Raw genomic sequence first — 13,901 nt, 5'->3', positions numbered from 1 at the left:
GCTACAGACCCTTTTTCTCCCCCCCTTACTGAAATGAGCAGGACCACTTTAAGAACACCATCCCTACACAAGCAGAACGTAGTTCCACGCTGCCTGCCGTTTCGCCTCCGCGGCGACGCTGCACGGTGTTCCCGAGCTGCCGCCGCAGCACAGTCAGCCCCAGAACGCCGCTGCGCACCGCCGCCGCTGCGCGCCTCTCGCCCGGCCGCCGCACCGCCTTAACGGGAGGAGGGCCTCCTCAGGGGGTTGTCACTCTCTAAGTCTTTCCTTTCAAGCCTTGAATGTAAGCTGCCCTCCAGCCCTCCCTTTTTCCCTCCCTCCGGCAGATCGTAAAGAGAGGAGGGGGGAGGGAAAAAAAAAAAAAAAAAAAAAAAGTTTCAACACAGCCTGGACCAATGGCAAGTGGCGAGGCAGGGAAAGGGGGCCGAGCGAAAGGAGAAAAAAGTGGAGAAAAGGAGAAAGAGCGAGAGAGCGCAGGCTGGGGGGGGATGTGTAAAAGAAGAAGCGTTGCTATTTTTTTTTGTTTGTTTGCTTTTCCATGCATGCATAATGAGGCCTAATCAGAGCACACTGCTGCTGCTCGGAGGGCACTTTTGTATTTAAAGCCTTGCAAAGAGAAAGATCCACAGACGGATCCAACAGAGCAGCTTGTAGGGCTCGTTAACAACAGAAGCAGCATCAGTCGCCCAGAGAAAAAGGGACCCTGAAGGCTACCTCTTCTCTTTCCCCCGTGCTATCTTCTTGCTAGCGGACAGAGACAATTCTCGACATCCGAAAGTACAACCCGTACCGAAAGGAAGCGAGCAGAGCCGGGACTGCGAATGGGATCGGAGCGACTGGCATGTGCGGAGATGCTGCGAGTGGAGAGTTAAAAGCTCCCGAGGAGGCAGCAGCTGGGCATTTATTTTGTGCAAAAAAAAAAAAGGAGTAAAAAGAAAAGCGGAACTGCATGAGGAGTAGCACACCACCATGAGCTCTCTCGGCGCAGCCTGCAAGACCCCGAGCGCAGTCCGAAGCCGGTCTCCTCCGAGTCCCTGCTAGCACTGATTCCCGCAACTCTCCGGGCGCTTTCGCCGCCGACGCCGCCGAGCCAAGTCAGGAGCTGCGGGTGAGGACGCACAGGACGGCCCCGGGCGTCTGCTTCGTGCCGCGGCCCGGCCGATTTCAGCTCTCGGGGGCTGAGGGGCCCTGGAGTCAGCGTGGATGGATTGATGCGAGGAGACCTCATGCACACGGCCGGCAGGAGTTTTGCAAACTTTTCCACGGGCTGCGGCTCCTTCACGTTCTCGTTCTCGTCGTCTACCAGCGCCTCTCCCCGGCTTACTTGCGGCAGTAGCTGGTGCTGCCGCCACCCGCAATGGTGGCCCCTTCGCCTGCTCGGCAAGGAGGCGGCAGCGGATGCCGCTGGCCACGGCCAGCCGCCTGGCTGTGGCTGGCGGCGGCGCTGGGCGCCGTGTGGCCGCCGCGGGGCTCGCTAGTGCAGGGCCGGCGGCTGATCTGCTGGCAGGCAGTGCTACAGTGTCAGGGGGAGCCCGAGTGCAGCTACGCTTACAACCAGTATGCCGAAGCGTGCGCCCCGGTGCTCCTGCAACTGCCGCCGGAGGGAGGCGGCGGGGACAGAACAGGGGCCGCTGCAGGCTCAGCCGTCTCCTCCAGGCGGCGGTGCCCCAGCCACTGCATCGCGGCCCTCATCCAGCTCAACCACACCCGGCGCGGCCCGGCGCTGGAGGACTGCGACTGCGCGCAGGACGAGAACTGCCGCGCCACCAAGCGTGCCATCGAGCCCTGCTTGCCCCGCACTAGTAGCCCGGTGGCAGGCGGCGGACCCGGGGGTGCTGGCGGCGGGCCCGGCGTTATGGGCTGTACGGAGGCGCGGCGGCGCTGCGACTGGGACAGTCGTTGCAGCCAGGCACTCAACCGCTACATGACCTACTGCGGGAAGCTGTTCAACGGGCTGCGCTGCACGTCGGAGTGCCGCGCCGTGATTGAGGACATGCTGGCTGTGCCGAAAGCCGTGCTGCTCAACGACTGCGTTTGCGATGGGCTGGAGCGGCCCATTTGCGAGTCGGTCAAGGAGAACATGGCCCGCCTTTGCTTCGGCGCGGACATGGGCGGTAACGGCGTCGGCAGCAGCGGTGGCTCGGACGGCGGCCTGGAGGAATACTACGATGAGGACTACGAGGAGGAGCCGAGCCAGAAGGGGAGGGACGACGTGGAGGACAATGCGGGCTCCGAGCCTGGGTTCCCTGTGCAGGGAAATAATGCCGCCCAACCTGACGCCGGGGCCTGGGTGCTGCTAGCCTCCATCTTGCTGCCGCTGCTACCGCTGTTGTAGCGTCAACCCCTCTTTCGCTACCTCTGCGCCGGGACGGGCCTTGAGCTCCTTTGGAGTCCGGTGGCGGCGGCGGGAGGCCCGGCCGGTGGGCTGTGCGCATGCAGCACATTTTAAAACGCTCAGACCGTTAGTCCAGGCGCCCCCGACCCCCGCGTCTTCCCGAAGGGGGAGGTCTCCCTTCTGCCTCAGCTGCTGCCCACAGTGCCTGTCCGCATCCTCCTCCGGCCCGGCTTGGCCTGGCTTCCTTGTGCCGGCTGCCTTAGACTGGCGGAGCTGCCGCGGCCTTCCACGCCGGGCGTCGGGGCGGTGGCTGGGACGGGCGATTGTGGCTCGCTTGTTTTTGGAGTATTGGCCTCGACTCTGCACTATGCAATTGCTGCCACCCTGCCTTCGTGTTAGCAGAGACCGGACGGGGTTAACGGACTGGTAGCGAGGCTGCAGACAGCTCCCGCTGCCGCCAGCCACCCCCTTCTCCCCCCTCCCCCCCACCCCGGAGAAACTAGCAGTGACCGCATGCTTGTAGTGGCTTTTAAAAAGCGTTTTGAAATGAAGGTTAGGAAGAGGAGGTACCCAACCTTGCTGCCAAAGCTGTTGCCATACTAGTTACTCAACAACTTGATTACCATTCGCCGAGTTTTAATCTTGGTGATGCTTGAAAGGGGATAATGCCGCATCTGCCGTTAATTAAATTTAAGAAAATAGCAGACTGAATAAATTCTGTGGTTTACAGCGCTCTTGCACACACATATCTTCCCTATAATAAATGCGTGCCAGCAGCCGTCTCTTCCTCTTTAACCTAGTGACATAAAAAAAAAATCAGACGTTTGCTATAGTGAACAATGCAACTTTTGTTTTAAAAGAGCTCTGCACTGCCATCTTCTAAAGACACTTTTAAACTCGAAAACATGTATGTACAAATATCCTGAAAAGTTATATTGCCTCTTTGTCATATCAGGGTGCTGACCTCTGGTAAATCTTATATTAAAAAAAAAAAAAAATGTATTTAAAACTGGGATTTGTTACCAGTCGCTTTTCTTTGTATATAGAATTTTATAAATTGTATGCTTTGGGGATAATTTATTTAAAAAGAAAAAAATAAAAGTTTTAAATACACTTGTTATTGCCAGATAATTGCATTTGCTATTCTTTCTGGAAAGATACAGATTTCGTTTTATGTTTAAAGGGATACTAGTAACTGATTCAGTGAAATATTTTCTAGGATATCAAATATACAGTGTGTTTTACAGATTGAAACTTAACTTTGGAGAGACTTTATGAACGTTGTGAAACTGTGTAAACGCATCTCTGAGCTGCCTTAAACCTTGTATTTTTTAATAGGAGGCATAAAAAAGGCCTGCGTTTTAAATGTATACGGCTTTTTGTATTTTCTAAACGTGTAAATTAGTAAAGAAGGAGCTTTAAATGATGGATGTGGTGAAATTGTTTTCCGGGGACACCTGAACTCTCGGCATCCGAGATTGCGCCAGCAGGGGTACGGGGGACGAGGGGGGGGGACGGGGTGCGTGGGGGTGGGGCTGGAAAGCGAACTGCAGAAAATCGAACCAAAAAAAAAAAAAAAAAAAAACCGAACAAATAAAAATCTATCTGCCTGTAAAACTTTACATGGCTTTGATTTACAGCTATTACTACTTTAACGAATAATTACATGCAAAAATTTAATACCTCTTTGAAAGCACTACTTTTAAAAAATGGCTGATTTTATAATGCGTTGGCATGGTAACTTGCCAGTGCCAGAAGAGAGTAAAGCAATTCCAGGACGCTGCTCCTGTAGTATGTAGAATTGCTAGTTTGCCGTGCTTTCTTGGCGGAGGCATGTTGCTCTCACTGACACTCTTAGAAAAGCTCCTAGGCGTGCAAACAAGTAAATGGTGAGAAATACATCACGCGGAGGTGGCAAGCGTTCGGAACAAGGCTTCGTGCAGGCAGTGGCGCACGCATCAAGAGAGCTGCAACAAAACGCACGGAAGTTTGCTATTCAGCCTGCCTTCTCCCACAAGGAAGAATGCAAAAGTAAACACACTGGAGGGATCAGCAATTACTAGACCTTTTAATATTGTTCTTGGGAGTTGCTTTGCATCGTGCTGAAGCCTGGTTTGCTGCCAGAGCTACTGATCCACACTCAAACGCCCTTAGATAAATAATTACACTCTTAAGCTGTGTCGAGTGCTGATACACTTGACCTTGTAAATAGAAATGTTTGCAGTAGGAATAAACTCCAGCATTGGAAAATCTTTTAAACATTAACACAAAGGAAAGAGTTCAGTCCTCTGGGAATTTGAGTTTGGACTGTGTCAAGCTAGGCACTCAAAAAAAAAAAAAAAAAAAAAAAAGGTGGGGGGGAAGGGAGGGGAAGTTTATTTATCTTCTGTTCATGGTGTTTATTTAAAGCTTTTCTTTTAAAATGCCATAATTGGAAGGCAAGTCAGAAGTCTAAAAGCTACTACAAATAAACTTTGACTGAGAGGGCAACAGATTAACAAGATAGTGTCTTTTTCATCTTAACAGATCTCTACAGAGTGCAAATCCTCGTCTGTCTGTTGTATAAATCAACACAATTAGAAAGCTCTGGATTAGTTATTTCAATGACGAGGTTATTTTGTTATTTATTTTGGGTATGAATTTGTTTCAGTTGCCCAGTGATAAGTACACACTGTTGCTTGTGCACACACATAAACCAACCTCCAAATAGGTATGATACCAAACAAGTGTATGGGTGTGATGTGCAGCTGTGATTTGAAGTTCGTTTCTAAAGTCATCTGGATGGTTGAGTAAGCTTATTGTTGAAACAAAGCTGGAAACATTGTTTCTTCAGGACGGAGTAGTTGGGTGAGACTTGTAAGTACAGTCAGCTTTCTTTACAAAGTGCCGAGTGCTCAACAGCATAGGGATGACCTTAAGTATCTTTTCCATTCTTCAGGATAGTCTTAGAAACATATTTTCAATTTGTTCACAAGGACTATTTAACTCGTTGCTGAAAAATTATGTCTCATTTTAAAGCTTTTATTTTTCTTCAGTTAGGAGTGAAGACATTAGCACTAGAAAAGGATAGATAATTAACTGCTACAATAAACTCAAGGCTTGGTTTTACAAGCTCCTGTCAAAAGCATCTGCCTGACATAAATCAACACCAAGCCACCACTGGGCAGGAGAACTTATCTGTATGCTTCCTTTTTTTTCGCAGAAAGTGGATTGTTTTAACTTGAATAATTGTACAGTAAATTCAGATGAACTAATTCTGCACTGTGAGCTCCTCCCCATACGGAGATAACTCTCTGATTTTTCTCGTGTTAAAGTGAGCACAATTTCCAGGAGGAATGGCTGCCTGTATTGGTATGTTTCCTAGCCAACAAAGCCTGTGCACATATTGATGTCCATCAAATTCATATTTCTTTTGCTTGATTTTGAGACAAATGGAAATTCTTGAAATGTCAAGGGATGTAGCAAGGGCAGCTTTAAGAAGGGGAAAGACTTTGCATTCCCTGACAGAAGTAGATTTTCCACAGGAAAGGAAGTTATTTCATTTGTCTGGGTATTTGAAAGTGCTCCTTGCCGAAGTCCCATCCATCTATTCTGTTCTGCAGGCAGAAGTAACTCTCCTCCATTTCACGTAAAATTATGCAGTAGGTTCTGCTCCCTTTTTCTTCTCGGTTCCCAGGTTTGAATTTTTGGTGACAGTTTATTTGTCTTTGGAGGTATTTCAGTGACAAATGTTTAAGGGAGTGTGGGATAATGGTGGAGAACAAGGAGGCAGTTCATTGAACTGACAGTGACCATACAGTAAATAGAGGGAGATTCAAGCTTCACTGATCACCCAAGCACACAGCAAAGCTTTTGTATGCAATCACAATGGACATAACATAAGGTCTCTGTGTATTTTTAACAGCAGTGTATGTAGGCAGGCATATGTAACTTTCAATATTGTTATGAAATGAAGGCTTGTAACAGTGGAAAGCAAAGCTCTGATTTGGCCAAGCGTTTGATGGTCACATTAGAAAGCATGATGGATTTTTGTTACAATGTCCTTCCGAGAGCTGTTAGCATACTCAGTCTCTCAGTGTATCAAGTCTCTCACTGCAAGCATGCATCTATAGGGCATATCTGGCATGGTTGCAAAGGTGACTGCAGAAAACTTTACAGGTGTGAATCAACAAAATCCGCCTCAATGCAACACAAACCCACTTTCTGGCAGTGGGGTTATTTTCCCTCCTTTTTTTTTTTTTTTTTTTTTTTTCTTTTTTTTTTCCCCTTCTGACTACACTGGAGAGTTTGAGACTCCAAAATAGCCAAGGTGAACATGTAAAAAGTAGTGGGATACAAAATCATCACCAGCTGAGTCATGGGAGAACTCCTTGGGTAACCTAAGTTGCATTTCTTCTTTAATATAATGTAAACATTAAATTCAACCGGTTTTGGTTCTGTGCTTGGTAACAGCATCATGCACTGCCACTTACCACAGTGCCTGTGATGAGCATACCCAGTGCAAGTCCTCAGGAAATGTAGATAGTCTTGCACCAGAAAACATTTTCAAATGGGAAGTGTAGTATTTCTCTCCGACTTTTCAATTTGTGATACAGATTTGTAAGCAGAAAAGTCACAAGTTACAGTATTTTACTGGAAGCATTGGCTGTGGTAGACAGTTGAAAAGGCTCACATTGCTTGTCTGAATGACATAAGTAATGTGGTATTAGCATAAATACTTTCTAAGACATCCATTTAATCAATTTCTTAAATAACAGAATGATCTACTACAAAATAGTGAACTGTATACACTATATTTTGGCACAAAGATGGTCATTCTCCTGCTAGTAACCAGGGGCTCTAAATAAATGATTTCAACAATGTTTTATTAAAGGAGGACAAGAGCCCTCGAGCTGCATTAATCGGGAAGAAGTCGAGTGGCACTTTTGTTATGGAAATGTTAAACACATAATAGTTCAGGCAAACAATGTGGAGCCACTTCATTCTCTCAGCCATGCTGACACCTCTTAAAGGGGAACTGCAGGGAAGGATATGGGAAAGATTTGCTTTCTGAGGAAGCTTTCAACTAATATTTTGGATATTTACCTCCAAGACTCAGACAATACAAATGTAATTGAAAGGCATAAAAATAAAACACTAAAGAGGGATGATGTATGCTGCTACTGCTCATGATGAGCATTTGGTGCCTAAAATCAAAATAGTCACTGTCAAACCCCTCTTTTTTACAAAATGTTTTTCACAAATTTATTGTGAATCAGCTGGATATTATAGTAGAAAGTGAATCCATGGAGACAGATTTTTGTACACAGGCAGCAATGAATTACTAATACTATGCTTGGGTCAGATGTCTGAGGGGAACACCCTGGAGTAAGGAGATAGATGTAGAGATAGATGTCTTGAGGTTTAGTAGGATGGGTCAGAGGCAAACTGAAGTGTAAACAACCCAGAAAAACATTTATAAAATCATAGCAAAGACTACTTTCAAAAGTAGTATGAGGAAAAGAGATGACCGTTAGTTAGTGAAAACCAGGAAAAAGAACAAATAGTGTACTTGCTAATAAGTAAAATGAAACTATAACAAATATCGAAGGTTAGCTGAGATACATATTGAAAATAACAGAGGTAGGGAGAAAAGGTAACTGCCTTTGGTACTGTTGACAGGACCAGGAAATGAAGAGCATTGCTTTCTGGTGTTCATGACAGTGCACATCGAAACACTCTGTCCAGTTATAAGACAAATCCTCGCTCAAGAAGGACATAGAGAAACTGGAGGAGCTAGTGGAAGGTTACAGTTTGTGACCACTGAGGAAAAGATGAGGTAACTAAACACTAGTCTCAACGAGGAGAGGCTACTGGTGATCTAATGGCAGTCAGAAGAGGTAGTGCAACATGGGGATAGATTACCCAAAGGAACTCCAGCACCTCTATCCTTAGAGGTTTTCAAGACTTGGATAGCAAGATCTGCATCAGACTCCATCTGATGTTGGGTAGAATACATCTTGTATAAGAAAATGGGAGTAGACACTATCTCCAGGAGTCCTATCTAAATAGCTTTCTGTAGCTCTGTGGTGTTTATGTTGATGTTGGCATGGGAAAGCTAAGATGCTTGTTTGGTACATCTAGAGTGAGATCAGGTTGAGGAATATATAAGCATACTGCAATGAAAATGGTGATGCAGTGGGGTTGAGGAGAACAGGGAGGTGTTACACATGTCCACAAGGCCAGAGAAGGTAGAAACAGTTGAAAAGAGTTCAGTGGAAGTTTAAGAGAAGAGTGGAGACCAAAATGTGATTTAGTCCAGAGCCTGGAGACAGTAATTGTAATGCAACAGAATTACTGTAATGTGAAGCAATATAATGAGGAGAAGGAAAGTATCTGCCTGATAACTTACTTATTAGCTACACTTACTGATTAGAAAATAGGTAGCTTGGTTGGAAAAGGAGAGGACAGGAGTGGGAAAAGAATTTGGAGGAAAATGGAAGTGCAGAAAGAATGTCTCCTTCCTTTCCAAGAAAGACAAGCATGTGCTTTGGTGTTCATTATTAGCAGAGCATCTTGATGCCTGTAAAAACAGAAATACAAGCTAACTGAGTCTTGTCCCATATATGTCTGCGTACATATAAATAGAGACAGTTTAGACACAAACCATATTTTTATTGTGGTACTGTCTGAGAGATTATGTTGCTCTGCGTGGTCACAAAACACACATCACACATCTTCATGGAAATAAACATATCTTGCTAGATGTCCTCTTTTAACATAGAAATCAAGCCACATCTGTTTGTAATGTCATACTAAAATAATGCAACCACCCCACTACTTTACGGTGTGAGTGTATATTTGGGTTGTGCTAGATTTCTTTGCTTAAAAAAATATATGAGGTTAGGTTGTTTAAACAAAACAAACCAATGCATTGCTACTTCTTGTCATCCACTGGCAAAGGTACTAAGCCTTCTTCTAAGTCAACTAGTGATAGAAATTGAGGGAGTGCCATTTTAAGTATAGTGTTTGCAGTTTTAGCCAGGGACTAGTACAGTCCCCCCTGTAATCCAGGAAGAAGCAGTAAGGGACCTGCTGTGCCACTTGGATCCTCACAAGTCCATGGGACTGGATGGGATCCACCCTAGGGTGCTGAGAGAGCTGGCAGATGAGCTGGCCAAGCCACTCTCCATTATTTATCAACAGTCCTGGCTCACTGGAGAGGTCCCTGAAGATGTGGCACTTGGTGCCATGGTCTAGCCTTGGGCACTGTGGTAAAGGGTTGGACTTGATGATCTGTGAGGTCTCTTCCAACCTTGGTGATACTGTGTGTGATACTGTGTGTGTGTGTGACTGGAAGCTGGCCAATGTGATGCCTGTCCACAGTAAGGGCCAGAAGGAGGGAAATTACAGACCTGTCAGCCTGACCTCAGTGCCAGGCAAGGTGATGGAACAGGTCACCTTGAGTGCCATCACAGAGCACCTACAAGATAGCTAAGGGATCAGGCCCAGACAGCATGGGTTTAGGAAGGGCTGGTCCTGCCTGACCAACCTGATCTCCTTTTCAGGAATTACAATGTCATTGTAAACTGATTAAAACACTTTGGATGTAAAAGTGGATTATAAATGAAAATAAACCAGTAGCCCACAGAAACTCTTATGCTGTCTTACTTTTCTCTTTCATATTAGTATATTCAAGCATTCACAGTATGTTTCCAAATTAATCTAAAGGACATGGAGAAGTCAGGTATAGACATATGTCTTGGTCTATGTCTTTCAGGAACTGAGGCCCTGACAGAAAGTGTGTATTATGTCAAAGGGGCTGAAAGAACATTTGTGCCAAAAAGTTTGTCCAAAACATCTCACCTTTTTATGACATAAAGTCTTGTTTCCATGGTTCCAAATAATTTACTTTCGTCAGACATGGTCTGAGTTTGCAGTGCTACAACTGGTGTCAGTATTTAGCCTATGGCTTTATTTCTGCAGTTAGAGTGAAAGATTACTCTGTTAGATAAATTGTGGTTTAGAAGACACAAGATTATGTGAATTAATAGTCAACTCACATTTGGGTTTTGGCTGGTGTAGTTTCCAAAGCTGGCCTAAAACCTACTGAGGTGAGTAAAGCTTATTACTAAGATGTGTTGAAGAACATGCTACTATGCAAAAGCTATTGCTAGAGAGGACATTCTTGAAAAAGAAGCAGGTGAAGACACAGAAGTCTGAGAAATTGTGAAACTTTTTCCCTTTGAGGTTGTACAAACTTTAATTGTTTTCATTTCTGTCAATATTGGCATAAAATTTAGAACCTACTTGCTGCATATGTAGTATGTATATAAATGCCTCCTACTCTACTCAGAAATAATTCTGACTTTTCAGAGATTATTTGGAATGCTTTGGTCAGAATTTTGTCTGGTTTGCCAAATCTGTGTACAGTAAGCAAGGAAAAGAACTGTAGCAACCAGATGCTTCCTCAATACTGAGAATCATCCTGTCCTGTAAGCGGTAGGTATAAGCTAGCCAAAGCCTGCCTTTTTGACATTTGTGGAAGCAAATCTGATTTTCTTACACAGCTTGGTAGGGAAACCTATTTGGTTTGGCTGAGCTGGAGTTAATTCTTCTCAAAGCATCCTTCTAGTGCTGTGTTTTGCTGCAGTAGTTGATAATACACCACTGTTTTGGCTGCTGCTGAACAAGTATCCAGGATGTGTTTTTCCAATGTTTCCCTGCCCTGAGAGTATGCTGAGGGTTGGGCAAGATCCTGGGAGGGGACGCAGCTGAGCTACCTGACGCAAAATGTCCAAAGGCATATTCCATGCCGTATGGCATAAGCTCAGATGTAAGAATGGAGTGAAAGAAGGAAGTGTAGCATATTTGTCCATGGTGTTCATCCTCCAGAGGAGCCATTATGCATATAGACCTCTACTTCCCAATATTGACCATTGTCACGGTATCACAGTATCACCAAGGTTGGAAGAGACCTCACAGATCATCAAGTCCAACCCTTTACCACAGAGCTCAAGGCTAGACCATGGCACCAAGTGCCACGTCCAATCCTGCCTTGAACAGCTCCAGGGACGGCGATGGGAATTAGAGACTAACATCTCTCTTTGCTTTCACTTCCATGCACTTTATGGCTTTGCTTATCATTATTCTTAAACTGTTTCTGTCTTATAACTGGCTTTTGTTGTATTTTCCTCTCTCCCTTGTCCATCTAAGAAGGGGAGTGGTAGAGGGCCTTTGGTGGGCATTTGGCCCCCAAGGCCAAACCACCACAGGAAAATTTGCTGAATTTTTGAGAATAACTGAAAACATTGTGTTGGAATGCTTCCTCAGCCCCACTTTGAAACACTGCATGGGCTCAGTGCTCTGCTGTGCAAGCAAGGGAGAGGGTTGCAAGTTGGCAGCTCTGACTCATCAGGAATTCCTGGTTTGCAGTATGGATAACGAGTCAGAAATTATTCCTTAACCTAGCCCTGATTTTACCCAGGGCCAGCTCTCATGTGTGAACTGCTTTAAACTACAACTGCCTTTCAGTTGTCTCCTGGGATACTACATCAACTGGGCACTGCTGCTTGAAAAAGTGTTCCAGCCTTAATCTCCTTTGCCCCTGCTGTCCTTCTATGGGAAGAGATTATGACAGGATGTACAGAGCTGGTTGAACTACCTAAGCTCTGTCTGGAGCGTCTTCTACACTGAGGGCAGTTCTAAATATCACATTTGCTGCCAAAATGGGTAGGGATCACATCACAGACTTTTGCCAGCAGGACTTCTGTTAAAATATGAGAGTAACTGTGGTAAGTTTGATACAACCTGACTGTGGGCAAACTTTGTGGAAAAATAGTTCTATGAGCAGTTAGAGCTGCTCTTTTATGTTGTCTATTTTGAGATGAATAGTTTTTTGAGGAGGTTAAAATGCTTGCAGAACTTTACCTAAAAACTCGAAAGAACAGTAGTAAACCTTTTGTTCTGTTTTCTCAGTTCTCCATGCTGATAATATGCTAAGTAAAAATACAACTTTATTTTGCAAAAGTTTCTCTAACTGTGTATAACTCTAAAGACTTTCAACATTTCTGTTATCAGGAGCGCATAAATAGTGGCGACATTGCAACTAAAGTGTCAAGACCCTAGGTCAGAAGCATACTAATGAAAGAGAGAATAGTGTTTTTTCCAATGTTCTAATATAAACTGTTTGTCTTGGAAGATAACATATAGTTAGCCCTGGGCCAGCAAGAAAATCTAAGTACTCTGGAGGAAAAAAAGTAATTATTTCAGAAATATTATACTAAAATCATAAATCTTAAGAAAGATATGTGATTTCAGAACTGATTTAGTCTTTAAAACAGTGACAATTTTGTTAAAAATAGGATTTAATTTTTCTGAATTTCCTTTAATGACTCTGAGGGTACACATATCTTCAAAGAAAAAACAGAAAATAGTACCATAGTAGGGTTCACATTTCAAACACGAGAAAAAAAGTTACAGAATTCTGATCTAGAGGAGTGATTTTTCATTGTAATTTTAAAATTTATGATAATGTTTTTTTATTTCACTTGAAGTAACTACGTCTATTTAACAATAGTTAAGTAACCACTGTGGAGAAAGAATGATGAACAGCATAATATGCCAGTCAGGCATGCTTTTCTCCTAAGATTTCTATTCTTCCATTTGTTTCAGATTTGCTTAAGAAAAAGAATGTGAAAGACATGGTTTTAGAAACACGCTGCCACTTTAAGAGGATACAACATGCCTATTAATAATTGTGTTACCCCTCTATTATTGTTAAGAATAATGAAGGAATCAGAGCGATGGCCTCCAAGCCGAATTTATCCTGAAATGTTTTCAATTAACTCTTGGCACCGGCAGGAAAGCATCAAACCTTTCCCATGCTGAAATATGGAAAATCTGCAGGGAACATCCCAGCAGGAGTGGAATTTCATTAAAACAAGCACATCATAATTCAATGACTTCTGCACCCTCTTTAAGCCTTCCTATTGATGAGGAATTCGAGGTGATTTTTATGGATTTGCAAGGAGAAATTATTTCATAAGATCTTTTCAAAGAGTTTGTTTTAGCTGAGGCTTTTAAATTATTATCTGCTCCCTGATGAAAAAAAACCAGCAAGCCATTTGTCATAACTGTGACTACTAGATAAGAGGTGGAACTGAAGCAAAATTTTATCCTTCAGAAAGCCACTCTCTGTATTTTCTGTAAGAACTAATTCCATAACTTTTTTTGCAGGTCTATCAAAAAAAATTAAAAAAAAGAAAAGAAAAGAAAAGAAAAGAAAAGAAAAGAAAAGAAAAGAAAAGAAAAGAAAATAAAATAAAAGAAAAGAAAAGAAAAGAAAAGAAAAGAAAAGAAAAGAAAAGAAAAGAAAAGAAAAGAAAAGAAAAGAAAAGAAAAGAAAAGAAAAGAAAAGAAAGAAAAGAAAAGAAGTGTTGCCATTAAAATATACTCTTTCAAAAGACTAAATGTGGAGACAAAACCAGAGTTGGGGCTAATTACACTTTCAAATACAGACATAGACATTTCAATATTCAAAACATTAAAACATTAAATGTTAACACATTAAATCTAGTTCTCTGTT

The 13,901-nt window shown here is 43.6% G+C and overlaps 1 protein-coding gene across 1 annotated transcript; it reads left to right on the top strand.

The window, feature by feature from the left end:
- Positions 1-437: 437 nt before the first annotated feature.
- GAS1 (growth arrest specific 1) lies at positions 438-2,626 on the top strand. The gene has a single exon (XM_064140222.1). It carries the CDS (start codon positions 1,358-1,360, stop codon positions 2,333-2,335), a length of 978 nt encoding a protein of 325 aa, XP_063996292.1. The 5' UTR covers positions 438-1,357; the 3' UTR covers positions 2,336-2,626.
- Positions 2,627-13,901: the final 11,275 nt, after the last annotated feature.

The sequence above is a fragment of the Pogoniulus pusillus genome, chromosome Z (genome assembly GCF_015220805.1).
Source record: "Pogoniulus pusillus isolate bPogPus1 chromosome Z, bPogPus1.pri, whole genome shotgun sequence".
In the NCBI taxonomy this organism is placed as follows: Eukaryota; Metazoa; Chordata; class Aves; order Piciformes; family Lybiidae; genus Pogoniulus; species Pogoniulus pusillus.
Note: the sequence above shows the minus strand (reverse complement) of the source record. Positions and strands in the feature narration are given on the sequence as shown.

What these genes read in the sequence shown, in the direction of transcription:
- GAS1 (XM_064140222.1), top strand. Translation starts at nt 1,358, where the DNA reads ATGGTGGCCCCTTCGCCTGCTCGGCAAGGAGGCGGCAGCGGATGCCGC.